Here is a 16,138-nt window from a genome sequence, read left to right as displayed (position 1 = left end):
ACTTGTGATATGCATCAACAGCTCCATGATGAGTTCACCACTTAAGCTTCACCATTTAGAAAAGTCAGTGTCAGTTGGGGCCATCACAGTGTGAATTTTTCCACCCTCATTGATGAGCATCATTTACAAGGACTGCATATAAGGAAGCCCATAACATAGTGACCTTGATGCATACAGTGACTTGTTATAAATTTCATGGTGGGAGGCAAGTATAGTGCTTGATTCTTTTGTACCTTTTAATCTATGCACATCCTGTTCTGCTAAGGCATTAATTAAGGAATATTGCTGCAGCTGAACAGCTTGATATCCCATATCTAAAGTTTTGAAAGTTTTTCATTTAAGACCTTAAATCCAAGCAACTCAAATTCAGCAAAGGATTTTATGCTAGAAGAATTAGACATTATGGGCCTGTTCTGTCAACACACTAAGTCATGGTTAGGCCGATAACCCCTTTTGTAGAAAACGGTTAGTAAACGTCTTTAAACCATGGTTATGTAGCCACCATGGTTAGGAATGCTTCATGTGACACATGCTAAGTCGTGGTTCACATGACACACAAAGCCTTAATGTTTAGCTCAAAACACTTAGCCAGCGTGACTTAGCGTTTCATCTGAACAGGGTCTATGTCTATAAATGGCTGCCATCAGAAGTGTGTCTAGTTCAACTAATGGCCATGCTATTAGAATTTTCCCTATAAAAATCTAATAACAAATATTTCTAACAATTCACAACCTATTTCATTTAATTCAATAATGGGGAGGGGGAGAGCTCTTTGCTGCTCATGGCACTTTCGTTACAGTCCTATTGACATCTCTATTAAAATCCCTATTTTTTGTAACTTACAATTTCAGCTGCAATTCTATGATGACTATTTGGGTGTCCCAGGGGCCATAGAATTTGCCAGATCTCCCACTCAAAAGATGGAGAGAGAAGTCCACTCTCAGATGGGGATAAGCAATTTGGGATTACACCACCACCCCAAGATGCCATGGAAACCTTCACAGCTAATTCTTTTCCTGTGTCACAACTCTGACATCAGGAAGGCGGTGGTCCCATGGATGACAGAAGAGGCTGTGGAACCTCCTGGCCCCCTAACCCACAAACCAGTTGTTGATCTACAACAGCCCTAGTGGTGCTGTGGATCAATTCCATCCTGTTGAAAACAATGGAAGGGAATTTGTTTCTTTAAAAATGACCCAGGAAAATCATTCCTCCCTCTCTTACATCCTGCCAGGCTCACACTAGCGAGACTCCAACATTGGAGCTCTCTACAACGAATGGCAGGAGTTTCTTTGTTAACCAATATATATATATATATATATATATATATATTTCCAACTAAGAACTGATTTTTGTACAAATTGTTGAAACAGCCAAGTTGGTCATTTTTTCTAAGCCAAAGCAGCACAAAAAGAAGATCCTACTTTCTTTCTTTTTTGCACACATAAACTAGACAGAAGCCATAATTAAAGTTTTTAATTGGCATGAATAATCTAGACAGGAATCTAATATCTTTCTCAGTGTGTGAAAATACAAATTCAATGGATTCTCTTTTAGCTACCCAAATGTGAAATCATTCCTTTCAAAGCATTTTCATAAGCATTTTGCTATGCACAGCAGGTGGCTCACATAAAAATTTGCATAACAGACCTGAATTACCTCTTTGGATCCATTCTAATTTAGTTATTAAAATGTTTAGGGTTGTTGGGTTTTTCTTAAAAAAAACAAAACTGGAGTATACATATATAGCTCAGCCAGAACAAATTTCTCTGTTAAGGCAGGCATGCAACTTTCAAATATGTATTAAATAGATGCCCTTCTTTATCAAAAGCACACGTATTTTATGTACATCTTCCTCATAGACCAGGAATTGGAAATCCAGTGTCTTCTAGTTGTTTTTGACTCCTATAATACCTGAACATTGGCCATGCCAAACATCTGGAGGGTACCAGTTTGCTGACCCTTGAAGAGACAATAGAGAAACTCAATTTGTCGTGCAGCAGCCATCCGGCTACTATATATATATATATATATATATATATATATATATATATATATATGTTCTAGGATTATGTGTACACTTCCTAATATTTCAAAGGATGAGAAAATCATATGAGTATAATCCAAAGTAGACAATCCTGTCTTTTCATATCAAAAATTCAAAAGACTGTCATAGGAATATAGGAAGCTGCCTTATACTGAGTCAGACTGTGGTCCATCTAGCCCAGTATTGTCAACACTGACTGGCAGCAGCTCTCCAACCTTACAGGTAGGAGATTTTCCAGCCCTACCTGAAGATGTCAGGGATTGAATTTGGGACCTTCTGCATGCAAAGCTGACTTTCTCTAGGATATAATTAATACTGAGATCTTGCCATGTGTGCATACATTCAAAATATGTGCTCATCACTTGAAAATAAAAAGAAACTATCATCTCGTGGTTGTATCATAAGCAGATACAATCACAAGATACATCAGCCTCTAGACACTGGAAACTTCAAGTCTGTGTTCTATTGCCCTATGTGTTCAGCTGCTTGCAACTGCAGCGAGAAATGATCCCAGGCTCCAGTATGAATTCACCCACCCATTTGATCCCTGACCTGGTAGGGATATAAAGAAGAGATGGGACTGCAAAACTTACTTCAGATTGGCTTGTTAATTATTTGAAGTTGCGGGAGGGGGGGGACATTTTTTCTAAGGAAATCCAAGGGCGTCAGAAAAAGTATACACCATCTCTCCACATCCCCAGAGGTCCTCCTCACCACCCTAAACACATCCCTCCTTCCCTTTCCCCCTTTCATTTTAAAAACATACAGGTGCAGCAGCACAAGCAGCAGAGAGAGGGATTTCCCACATCAAAAATTAGGTTGTCTTTACTTTTGGGAAAGAGTGTCCTACATTTGCACAAGTGCACCATTATTTTTACCCAGTTGAGAACTTGGTAAGGATTTTTTTTAAAAAAATCCAACCTAAAGCTGTACAGGGAAACATTTGGTCTCCTTCATTATGGAAGTTTTTTATCGCATTTGAAAAGTGTGTTTCTCCCTCCATTTTCTTACCTCTAAGCTAAATGTGCATAGCTGCTGCTTCCTTTCATTACTGGCCTCATGTCTTTGAAAGCGATGATCACATTTGCTGTTTTCTCCAGTCTTCTCCAATTTGATTGAACCCCCTCGAGTTACTCCATCAGCTTTTGGGACTTTATTATGAACTGCCTGGTCTCCAAAGGCAATCACAAGGGTTTATGACATGACTGAATCTGAGGATTCCTTTCCACCCTTAAGAACCTTCTTCCTGAAAATGCTTGATCTAAATCAGACAACTGTACAAGCTTAGTTAACCATTCCCTTCTGACTAAGAAAGATTGGAGGACTCCGTTCCCTCTGGAACAACAGTAATTCTAAAATGACTAATCCTGGATTTATTTTCAATTTCATCCATTTTAGAAAGCAATCTCTTGTTATCCTCTGTCAGGCCTGCCAAAACGACTCTATGATGTGAGATTATGATTTCTATCTAGAGAGTGTACCCACTCATTCTTTTGTGCCCTGCTGGCTACTACGTTATCCCTCCCGGTACTCTTCTCTTTTACCTTTTCTGTTCAGTGTCCGTGAGCACCTGCATTTCCATTGTTTCATACCACAGAAATTGATTGCATAACATTACAAACTTCTCACACATAGGACTTTTGTAATAGTTTGAAATATAGCTCCTTGCCATCATGTCTCATAAGGCTCACACACAAACACACACACACACACACACATACACACCATGCCTCTTATCAGGAAGAATTGTGTTTTCAAGATTGTGAATTAGGTTGCTCACATGAAAAATGAATGAGGAAATGGAAACTAATTTTGTGCTCCCCATATTATCGTGGTGCAGAGTGATTTACTACAGTCCTGCTTATTTATTTATTTATTTATTATTGCATTTCTATACCGCCCAATAGCCAAAGCTCTCTGGGCGGTTTACAAATCTATTGTATAGATTTGCCCAAGACTCTTCCTCAAAAGTAGCTTAATCCTGATCAGAAGATGGTTTAAAATAACCTGTTATTTAAAGAAAAAAAAACTGTAACTTATTCACCAGAAATCTAGTGTAGTTTCAAATAAATACTTCCAATGTAACATTATGTGCAATAACTTGAAAATAGTCCCACTGAATTCAGTTGGACTTACTCTGAATTAAGTGTGCATAGCTAAAGGCTGCAATTCTATCCCTACTTGTTTAGGGGATAAGCCCCAATGAATTCATTGAGGTTTACTTTTGGGGCAAACTTAATAGGATAAGGCTTGTATTCTGCAGCTCATACCTTTTAGCAATGTTTTTAACTAATTATTTTATTTTAAATCTAACTTCATTTTAGATCTAATGAAGGTCTATTTCAGATGCATTGCCATTAGATCAAATAACAAGTCTATTTCAGATGCAATGCCATTTTTCTCTGGACTCCACAGCCAATCTTAATTTATTTTCTTTATTTTTGATCTAATTGGTATGTAATTAATTAGTTCATCTTCCCAAAGGTCAGTGCCTGCACATTTTCATTTCTTGACCGTTATATTTCACTCTGTAAGTTATCTTTCCATCTAGATTTTCTGCAAAAAAGAAAGCTTAATTCTGTCTGGGCATTAGGATAAGGTTTTGTTTTCTATAGAAAATGCTCCTTTTTATTGATTTAACTTTGTAAAAAAAAAAAAAAAGGAGAGGGAGAGAGAGAGAATAATACCATAGTATGTACTAATCCAGTGCACATGATTATTAGTTCTTTTTAGAAGATTTAGTACTGTTCAAGAAGCTGCTATTAATACTCATTTTGTATATATATCGCTCCAGTCTATAGCTAGGTTGCTTATTTCTTATAAAGGAGCATGAGAAGCTTGCAGTCAACAACAGATCACATTTTGCGTGGAGTACTGATTTCTATGTATTTTTTAATTCATTATAGGGTGTGAACCCAAAAATATTTGAATGATGTGTCTTCTATCTCTGAATCCACAAATATGAACCAAATGTCAGAAAACTGCAAGAACAGAAATCAGGGGTACTAGATCAGCTTTGGGAAGAGATGGATGGGTCAACTTAAATTAATCAGAATTTTTCTTCTTGTGAGTCAGCACAAGGTTAATTTGTAGACCCAGAAAAACTAAGTAACAAGTGAACAAGACTCAGGTCTCTTCCAGCTTATGCTAAATGTACATAATTCAGTCCTAGCATGACACTACACAGACACATCCTGCCTGAGTGACTCCTTTCCTTCAGCCTGCATATTTTGGGTCAGCCTTAAATACTGCCATTTCTCAGTTGTTTCTGCTCTGCCGCCTGTCATTAATCAGTCAGAAGGAATGACTGCTCTTCCCAAGAGGCCACTAGCAATTACATGCAATGATCCCAGATTGCCTTTTGCTCAAAGGTAGAAATCCATCAGTCCAATTTTTATATGGTGACCAGAGACAAATGAGGACTAGACTCCTGCACATTTAATAGTACTGCAAACACAGGAATTTCAGCAGGAGCAGCTTGTCTCACTCCTAGGTGACCAAGTGCACCCTTCCTATGCAACCGTAAAAGTAAAGTATCGCTGTGCAGATATAGGTCTGTGTAGATATAGGTGATGGCTTGCACCTCTGAAACTCTAGAGCAGGGATGGAAAATGGTGGGCTACCTCTTCCATCTGTCCTAGCCAGCACAGCCAATGATGAAAGCAGATGGAAGTTCAAGCCTCAAGTTGTTCGCTCCTGCTCTAGAGACCAGTGGCTGAATTGTTTTGTTATACATTTATTTTAAGTTGTTATTCTTAGTCTGGTTTTCACTGCATAAAAAAATTAAAACCATCTGTGCTACTTCTGAGCATGCTATCACTGCACATGTGTGAGCATGCCCGGGGACTCTTGATGTGTTCTTTTCGTTTATGTACCATTCCCCTCAGTTTTACCACCTCCAAAACAGTGAAAGGAATTAACTTGACCTGGAGCACTATTCCTACCATTGGTCAAAATTACTTTTTCGCTAAACCAGCAATTAATGACACTAGAAGTTGAAAACTAATGGTTTCTTTGGAATATATACTGATTTTTAGCAAAGACATCTTTTTCATTATTTACAGAGGTCTTGGCCTACAGAAGAGGTTTAGTATTTTATTAATTATCACTTTGAGTAAAGTCAGGTTTTACTCAAGAGTATTATTAATTCACCATCAATAACCAAAATGTGTTTTTTGAAATCAGCAAAACTTGAGAATTTTCTCACCAGCTTTGCAGGTGCTTTTGATCCATAATGTGCAGCAATCTGTGAATCCAAGAAAGCATATAATACATTATAAATGCTAAGAGTTGGGGCAGCCACAGAGAACCCCAAAGCATTTTCTGCATCATAGAGGGACAATAGATTGGTGATATGCCTGATGATGAGCTATAAATGTCTAGTAAAAGAGAAGATTACCGTCCTGTATCACAATTGTGATATACTCCACCCTCCTATTTCATTTGTGATAAGGGTGCTTAGAAATTTCATCGGTCCACATTTCAAAGTGAATTAACCTCATCTGTGCCTCCTTGACTTATGTATAGATCAGAGCTCACCCCTGATTTTGCATTTCTCTGAACTCAAATACTTATAGTGTTAATATAAGTCCAAGGGCTACCTTTAAAATTTTCTATTTTGAAAAAACAGGTAATAGCCCTTGTAAGTGGTGAGAAAACCTGTCCAGCTAAGTGACTGTGTTCAAAATAGATCCACAAATGCCCTTGCGAACAACAGGACATGACTACATGTCCCAGGGGTATTGTACAGCAAAAGATGCCTGGCAGCTTAGAACAATTACCTTTTCTCTTTTTCTTTTTAAGTGTAAAAAATGTAAACATGAATTTTAGTGCTTCTTCTTATTGCAACTGGAAACAAGATAGACTGTTCCATCCCTAATTTGTAGCCACATAATTATGCAAACATTCCAGGCTACTGTCAGCCATCAACTATGAATACAAACATCTAGTGTCAAGCATCATCTCTGGTTTGGTCAAGCATTGTCTATAAATAGATGCTGACTTTTAGGTGCATTATTTCATTGATGAACTGTGGTGTTCAAAATCAAGGATACCTTTTACTACTTTTTATTTCTATTTAAAGGTTACTAATTTTTAATAAGACAATATAACAGTTTATTAAAAAACCTCTCATGACATTCCTCCACCGACCAACTCCCAAGTTTCAGTGGAAAGATCAGTAAAATACTACAACAGCTTTCCCCAGCTGGGTGCCCTTCAGATGTTGTGGACCTCAAGACACATCAGCTCCAGCCAACATAGCCAGTGGTCAGGAATTCTGGGATCTGTAGTCCAGGACACTGGAGGGCACCAGGTTGAGGAAGGCTGGATTAGAGAATAACACATGACAAAGAGAGATGAGAGTAGAAGGAAAGAAATAGAAAGGAAAAGTCTAGAGAAGAAGGTGAGAAGGTTTTCTGAAACTATTAAGACAATTAAGTCCATGGCAAAGCAATCTGCTTCCTAGCCCCAAAAGGGTCTTCCTTCTGTGTTCTTTAAATTCAGATAAATTGAGATCTGACAAGTAGGCATAAAATCATAGAATCTAATTTGAAAAATGGCTGCTATCTAGACCTAACACCATTTCAGGAGCCAAACAAAGAAAAATTGCAAAGTATCCTTAACAGGGATCCAAATGATGTAACTAGCCAGCTATGAATTTCAAAAACAAAAACTTTCTAGTGTGGTATTGTGCTTAAGCCTCTTGTTTTGATGGGGTTGGCCTTTATGGCATGAACTGCTGATCTCACATGAACGACATGCATAGATGGCTGATCAGCTTCAGTCAAACATCAAGGATAAATATTAAGAGCTGAAATGTGTGTGTTTTCATGCCCTTTCAAAAAAAAAGTAGAATATTCCATCCCATCAGTAGATAACGAAGGTATAAAGCATGTTCACCTATTTTCCCCACTAGGTGTTTTGTTGTGGAAATTGTAGTTCTTTATTCCAGCTGCAGAGCCATGCAGTTCCCTGAGAAAGTGTGAGAAGCTGAGTAAGCTGCCCCACCTCAAGGCAAGATCTAAAACAAGGAGGAATATGCAGCCAGCAGAGCCTTCCCAGCTGACGCACTGAGGCCTGGGGGGGGGAGCCCTCCCACCCAAACCCCCTCCTCCAACCTGAAGTCCTGCCCCTCAGGAAAGAGTGCTCCATTTTCTCTCTGGTCATGGAGAAAAGGAGAGATGTGGGAATGGTTTGTGGGAGGGATGCGAGTGTGAGAGATCGGGGTGGCCCCACCACTTAGGGCTGTAGGCATGTTGCCCCATGAGACTTGTCCCTGAGGGGCATCTGGACCCCAGGCTGGAAAATGTTCCCCACGTGCATGGGGCTACAGCTGCCCCACCTTGGCACACTCAGCTTGCTTTGGAGACTGCACAATCCAGTATTAAATAATATTAATGATTTTGAGAAGGGGCCATTCATTGGCAATATCTGGAGGTGATATTTTAAATTTTCAATCAAAACTGAAAGTGGTTTTGGGCTTTCCTAAGTAAAACCAAAAGTATTTAGGTATCATACTATTGCAGTAGGACTATCCTGGGGGCAACCCTACATTTTGTGGCTTTGCCTTCGACACAGAAAATTGCACCCAGCCCAATTCTTTGATTTGCACATTTTAACCTGGACTTGCCTGCTATTGATCCTTTTTCTATGATCCTCTAAGTGCTTTGGATAGAGCATACCAAGGGTTACACCACTGCAACATCACAAAACATGTCATCATACCACAACTGAAGGTAGAATTCCAGCACAAAGGATTAAAATACAGCTGTCAGTATTTTCAACATTGGTTTTATATAAATTGTTGCATCACTGTGGGACAATAAATTCCTAAGAAACCATGGACATAAACAGGGATCATTCACACTTAAAAAACAACCAGAAGTCAAATGAAAATAAGTGACATCAAATTTATGAGCTATAGGAAATAGGCAAACTTTGGAAAACATCCTAATTTGCATTCAGGGTCCAAACATGAACAAGATCTTATTGGGTGTTTAAGTGGGATATTTAATTAACTATTGATTTCCACTCAATTATTTAAAGCCAGTAATGATCAATGTTAATGGCGCAGACATTTCCCACCCACCCCCGCTATTTTCCAAATTTTTAAAAAAGAAAAATGATAGAAACTTCCAGATCATGGTTGTTGCTTTCAAACATGCTGATCCCCACATCCTTTTCTTTAAGTGAGACATATTTATGGCTGCATGTTTGTAGAAAGCCAGCTATTAGATTCAAGCCAAATGAATTGAAAGATCAGATGTAAAGATCAGGTGCAAAATCCTTAGGCAGAAGTAACATCAGATACAACCTTACACGCACTAAGCGCAAAGCTACGTGTTATTTTGTAGACATAACTAGCAATTGCATCTTTCTTGCTTCCTTCTTCTAAAGTAAGCATGGTGGGGCCAGTCTAGCATTGAGTGGAGGAGGGCGTTGAAGGGCTTTTCATTGCCATGAAGTAATCCATTTGTTTTAGTAGATCACTTTTTGACAATGAAAATTACAGATGTGTGGGTGGAAGGAAGCATGATAGATATCTGCATGCTAGCATCCTAATCCAGATTGACACAAAACACACACACACACACACACACACACACACACTTTTCACAGTAAAAACAAAAAGTGTACTCTGTCTTATTCAGGAGTATAAAGAACAGTAGTTGCTGATTTATGAATTTTTCACTTGACTGCAGCACAAAGCGGTTACTTGCATGTAGAAATGAATGATCAGTTGTCAAACCACAGAGGCAGATCTTTGATATCACATCATAGCAACCTAATGCAATGGTTTTCAATGCTTGGGCAAATGAGCCATCCTAGAACTAACTCCACAAATAAAAATAGAAATCCTATTCCATGCTATTCTGTTGAGTCAGTTTATTCATTTAGGCTGCAATCGTATACACACTTATCTAGAAATAAGTCCCATTGAAGTCAGTGGTGCTTACTACTGAATTGACCTTGTATAGGGTTGTGTTGACAGTAGCCAAGTAATGGACATGCTGCCAGATGATTTCCAGGCAAGTGTATCTGGAGAGCCACACATTATAACTCTCTAACAGATCTGGTTTCTTATTATGCACTTGTTCCTTCTGTTGTTGTTTGCAATAATTTCCCAGACTTGAAATCTCATCAGATTTGCTTTATGGTTTATTATTCCTCTTGGTTTATATTTGCAATATAAATATGCCCAATTAGGCTCATCTTGTGTGCTATATTCAAGAAGACTAAAATGCAGACATATGGTCATCATCATCATAATTCCCTGAGCAAGCAGCATTTATTATAACTTAATATGCAGTTGTGACATTTACAGATCAGAAACTGTGGATGCATTTCAGTGTTGTGTCAATGGGTCATAAAAAATACATTAGCACTGTAAAAGGAATCACAGAGGAAGGTGACGAAGGAGGAACATGTTTAGATGGTGCCTGTTGGTTGCCCTCATATTAATTACGCCACGGCATGCTGGAGAGGAAGTGGAAGAACATTATTATTCAGCTGATTTGCATGCACAAAATTAGAAGTCTGTGTGTTAGAAAGAAAGGCCATGTTTTTCTAGACAATTGCAAGGGGAACAATTCTACCAAGCGCTGCAGTTGTGCAAACACTGTTAATTTGAATACGGTTCACTCGCCGCGATCGAGGAATTTCCATCAAATGGGTCTAGAATCTATGCAACATTTTGCCTAGGCTGTTCAGTTAAGTGGTTAGAACTGGCAGCAGATTTGAAGTTGAGGGGAGGCGGTGGTGTGGAGCTGATGATAAAAGTGACCGTTGAACACACAGTTAAGCCACTTGCAGGTAGCAATAAGCATTTGGATCTGTACTGTGACAGGCATGTACATCTACTTTTGCAGATAACTGTCAGGCAGATATAGGAAAACAAACATAGACAGGAATAAATAGCTGGGCTTTGCACATGCCCTAATTCTACTGAATTCTTATCAAGCATGGTGATCTCTACAGAATATATAGCACCACATATTATATCAATCTTAATGGCAATAATTTAGTTAAAGCATATGCCCCTAGGAATTTTATTAGACTTATTTTAATAGTCTTTCAATGGACTATTTTCCTTTAATTATAATCTGCAACACTAGTGGGAACCTCACGCCTGGGGTCCCAGGACAATCCCTTAGAGTCCCAATCTGGTCCTCCAGGATTCCCCAAGAGGTCCCGCCCTTTCCCATGGCTCCATCTCTTCCCTCAACCTCCAATCATTTGCTTCCTCTGCTTTCATACACGTTTTCTTTCCCCATTCTAAAAGGTTGGAATGCCTCTCTTAAGGCTTAGTTACTGGCAGTAAGAGCTTTAAGCTACAATATGCTGGGTTTTTTCATTTCATTTTATTTTGTATTTTGGACTCACGCCTGTTGCCCTTCGCTGTTTTGCCTGGAATGGTCCCCCACCCCGAGAGCCCTTTCAAAATTGAATGTGGGCATTGGGCTGAAATAGGTTCCTCATCCCTGCTTTACAGTCATATGAAGAAGGCACTAGACCCTAACAACAAGAGTAAGAAGGCCTTTGGGCTGCTGCTTCTCCAACTTGGCAAGCTATCGTTGGTCGAACTCTGAATCCACCACAGCACAATCATGAGTTTCATGGTGCCAAAAGCCACCATGATCCACGGGAGCCCCCTTAGTTGAACTTTTATTTATGCTTGGTAGTTTGTATATTACCTCGAAGTGCTTGGTCCTATCTATCATTCCATAAACCTTGTCAATTTTGTTTGTAGTGGGGAGAGGGAGGCGTTAATAAATGACTGTTTATGTTCTACCATAACAATGTTTCGTAGAAACCTCCATTTGTAACTCTACAATAATCAGAACTAATCTTCCTCCAATACCTGTTCTTTAATCTTCCATCTTATTTTTGGTTTGTTGGCATCCAGGGGAGTGTAGGGTCAATGCTGCTATAGCTGTCATATTCAGTTTGGCAAAGGAAACTCACTGGCACTGTCAAAAAAAAAAGTAAATAGAGAAGGAATTATTTTTTTTTGAAATGAAGAGGACAGAATAGGATAGCATGAGGGGGGGGGATCAGATGAGTGTAGCTGAGGATGCGAACTCATGAAGCGTGCTTGTAATGTCAAAGAGTGGTCTGTCTTTCCCAGTGCTATTTTGACTTGCAACAACTCTCCAAGATCTTTCCCTAGGTACAAGGTCTTTCCCAGGTCTTTCTCAGGGCTGCTACCTGAGTTTATTCATACTGGAGATGGAAGGGCCTGGACCTGGGAATTCCTGCTTATGCCAGATGTGCTTAATCACTGAGTTATGACCTCTCTCTTCAAAACAAGAGTCTGGGAACATTTGATTGGGATTTTAAACTGCTTTAGGAAACATCTCTATCATAAAAGGAAGAGGATTAGAGATGGATTGGACAGAGAATGCAAGGTGGGTGGAGCAGGGAGAGTTTGCACAATGAGTGAAGTATATTAAAATATGTTGAGCTGATTCTGTGGGCTAGTGCAGTATAATTGTAAGTTGTATCTACTCTAAGTAGCTGTCAATAGATCTTTTGTATTTCCCATCTGGACTTCTCAGTTAATTGCCATCTGCGTCTACACACTTTATAAGATGAAGAGGTGGTCTTAATCAAAATAATTGTGCTTTTTCTTTCTATATGCACTTGCTTACAAGTCACCCAGGAGCATGCTCATTTTGCCGTGCTATATCCTGCTCATGCTTTTAGCTTACCTCCCACGTATAAGATTGCTCAGTGTAAAAAGCCTTGTGCCTCATCTTGGTCTTTGTTCTCAGCAACAATGTGTTTCATTTTTGTTATGCGCAATTTCAGTCCTGCTTGCTGCAAATATTACCTTTTAATGTAAATGTCATAATTAAGAGTGCCAATTTACTATCAACAATATTTAGAGGCTTCGTGCAGACATAATGTTTCCAATTGCTTGTCCATATCTGAAGCAGTCAGGAACATTATGTTCGTATGGACCCATAGTGCCCATTTTACTTGGATGCTGAATAACTGTGAGCTTTCAGTCCTATGACAAATTAAATAGCATTAATCTCCTCAAAAATCCCACATTATTTGTGACAGTTTAACTGAGCACAATATTGATAGCACAGTCATGTTTGCATGCATGTTTACTCAGACATAAATCCTACTGGGTTAAATAGGGCTTACTCCCATGCGTGCAGCCTGAAGTTTGGGGCTGAAATCCAATGAAGTTATTTACATGCAAGTAATACTTGGAATTTATATGGGTGATCAAAGTACTTTATATGTCAAAGGAGAGGAACAATAACAAAGGAGTGGGAGCTACTACAAGGAAGCTTTGAGGAGAGCTCCAGTACTCGCATATAAGTGACTTCCTTGAACTATGTTCATTGTTTCCAGTAATCTAAAATGGATTGTGGTATTTTGTCAATTCACAGCAAAAATCTATGTGAACATGGTAAACATAATGCCTTAGATCCAAAGGTTGCCTTTTGCCCATGGACGGGCTATTTCACTCATAGAAGGGCTGTTTCACACTTCACAGTAGAGTGTGGTGCGAGAAAAGTGAAACTAAATCCAAAATTGAATAGGGGGTTGGATATTTTGACACACCTGATCTCCACAATACACAAGTGCAAAATGCTTCCATCGACTTTCTATTTGAACAGATAGCTAACGCAGACCAGTAGGACCATCATGAGCTGTGGGTGGGCAACACATCTAGTTTCCCAATGTTCAGGAAAGGACCTTACTGCTTTAGAGCAGTATTGAAGTGCACTGATAACTGTTGGGGTGCATTACATTTTCCATAGACCGCATTCATAATGTTAGTTTCTGCTTTTTATTCCACATTTTCCAAAATGCTGCAACAGTTGCCAATGTGTGTCCTACGATGTCTAAATGTGCAAGAGGGATACAGCACTACCATGATGGGATTGTAACGCTTTGACACAAGGTGTAGTTCTGGCCCGCGTAAAAAGGGAGTTTTCTTTTTCCAGGACCTTTTCTACCATACCAAAGAGAATATAAAAGTGCCTTAGTTCAGGTGTTAGGTACCAAATGCACTGAGGAACTACCAGGAACAGACCTGGGGGGGGGGATCCGCACGTCGCTCCCAGAGTGCTTCTATGCGATCCCAGTGCACCCCGAAAACGATAGTCTGACTTCCCTGTAAAAGAAACGAGGAAGAGCCGTCCATGCCACCGAAGCCGACGAGGAGAGCTCTCCGCCGGCGAGGAGAGCTCAGCAAAAGAAGGAGGGGTGAAGAGCGGAAGAAGCTCTCCACCCCTCCTTCTTTTGCCAAGCTCTCCTCGCCGGCGGAGAGCTCTCCTCGCCACCGCCACCGCCAGCATGGACGGCTCTTCCTCGTTTCTTTTACAGGGAAGTCAGACTATCGTTTTCGGGGTGCACTGGGATCGCATAGAAGCGTTCTGGGAGCGACATGCGGATCCCCCCCTGGTTAGCCTTGCATTATAGACTGAGGGAGATTGACCAGGGAGCCCTGCCCCATGGGCTCTGTACTTGAATAGCCCCCCTCATTGGTGCTGATGGTGTTTCAAAGAGGATGTGCGGCCAAAGGCATCTGGGGGTGGGGCTAACCAAGCATGTTCTCAGAGGCCCTTTCACATGGGACATAAGGGCTCTTGTAGGCATTATATTTCAGTTTTGTCAGAAGAGTATGGGTACATAATCCTGAAGCCCAGAACATGGGATGACCAGACCCCTTCATGGGTTGATTCCCACAACTGAAAATCAGCACATTCAGTGTCCATAACAGCTGGGCTATGCAGCCAAGAACTCATCTGATTGTGCTAATTTCTAAGGGAATGGGGAATGTATTCAGCTCCAAACCGGTCAACCTATAGAAAGCTATCACTTTCTATGGTGAGAAGGATGTCATGGAGGGCTATGGCCGACTCTCTTGCTATAGTCTTCAGTACACTTACTTCATAGGTTTTTGTAAAGTCACCACAAATAAATGCAATGAATACTGAAGTATCTTTAATTAAAAGAATCGGAGCTTTAATTTTCCTCATTGCTTTCCAGAACCAGTTCACTTACATTGATTATGCTTTTCTTTTTTTCTTCCCAATCCATCTTGCAGCAAACGTGTGTGACAATGAACTTCAGATCTGCCAGAACGGAGGAACGTGCCAGAACAACATGCGCTGTAGGTGCCCACCAGCCTATATGGGTGTATTATGTGAGAAGCGGAATTGTGACATGTACCCGGAATCTTGCAGTGAAGGCTCTGGACAAGGGGCAGTATCATTGCCACGCCTGACACTTTTATTACCACTGATCGTTCCAATAGGATTAAGTGGGTTTTTCGTATTCTAGGCTATGCAGCTTTGGAAGCATAGACTTCAGACTGCTTTAATGGGAATGTGCCACAGGAAAGGGGGGAGAGAGAAATTTTCAACAGAAGCAGCAAGCAGATGCTAATAAGTCTTTAAAAAAATGGGGGGGGGATCGTAAAATTTCCACACGTATAGACAAAAAAAGGCCCAACCGAACTAAGCCATATCTATCCATTGTGGACAACCCAGCGAGTCAAGACTGTTACTTTCTGACTCAAGAGTAAGTGGGAAGTGGCCAATACTATTACTACTAATCACAATGCCAGCTGCAAAAGCTTACACAGGATCGAAGCGACTTTGGTAGCCACCCCCCCACCCCCCGGAAGGGAATACAAAAAAAGAAACCATAAAACCTTGCTCCGTCAATCTGGCGCGCAACTGTACCTCTTCCCAGTGTGTGGACCAACCAAATAGAGGCATTCTTTGCTGTCAGTGCATTGTGGGTATAAGGAAATCTGTTTCAAAGCTGCCATATTGGCTTGCTTCAGCCCCTGAATCCCCTTCCAACTGTGCTTTAGTGAACGTTGCTCTGTAACCCTTGTTGGTTGAACGATTTCTTTGTCTGATGTTAGTAATGCACATGTGTATCAGCCCCTCCTCAATAAAACTTAAGCCAGTCATACCCTTGTATATCTTAGAAGCACTGCATCAAGTCAATGCAGTGCTCCCCTATTGTACAAGAGTGGCTATAGGACAAAAACAGAGTGTATTTATCCTTTTGTATTCAAATGACGTTATTTTTCTTGACTAACGTAAAACG

General features: G+C 40.1%; 1 protein-coding gene across 1 annotated transcript in view; it reads left to right on the top strand.

Moving 5' to 3' along the window:
* Window positions 1-15,358, top strand: part of NTNG1 (netrin G1) — a 299,231-nt gene extending 283,873 nt beyond the window's left edge. The window contains exon 10 of the mRNA XM_063135534.1: window positions 15,123-15,358. Within this exon, the coding sequence (XP_062991604.1) occupies window positions 15,123-15,358 (236 nt within the window). The remainder of the gene's footprint in view (window positions 1-15,122) is intronic.
* Window positions 15,359-16,138: the final 780 nt, after the last annotated feature.

This window comes from Elgaria multicarinata, chromosome 1 (assembly GCF_023053635.1).
Source record: "Elgaria multicarinata webbii isolate HBS135686 ecotype San Diego chromosome 1, rElgMul1.1.pri, whole genome shotgun sequence".
Lineage (NCBI taxonomy): Eukaryota > Metazoa > Chordata > Lepidosauria > Squamata > Anguidae > Elgaria > Elgaria multicarinata.
The sequence above is the reverse complement of the archived record's forward strand: the minus strand, read 5'-3'. Positions and strand labels throughout refer to the sequence as shown.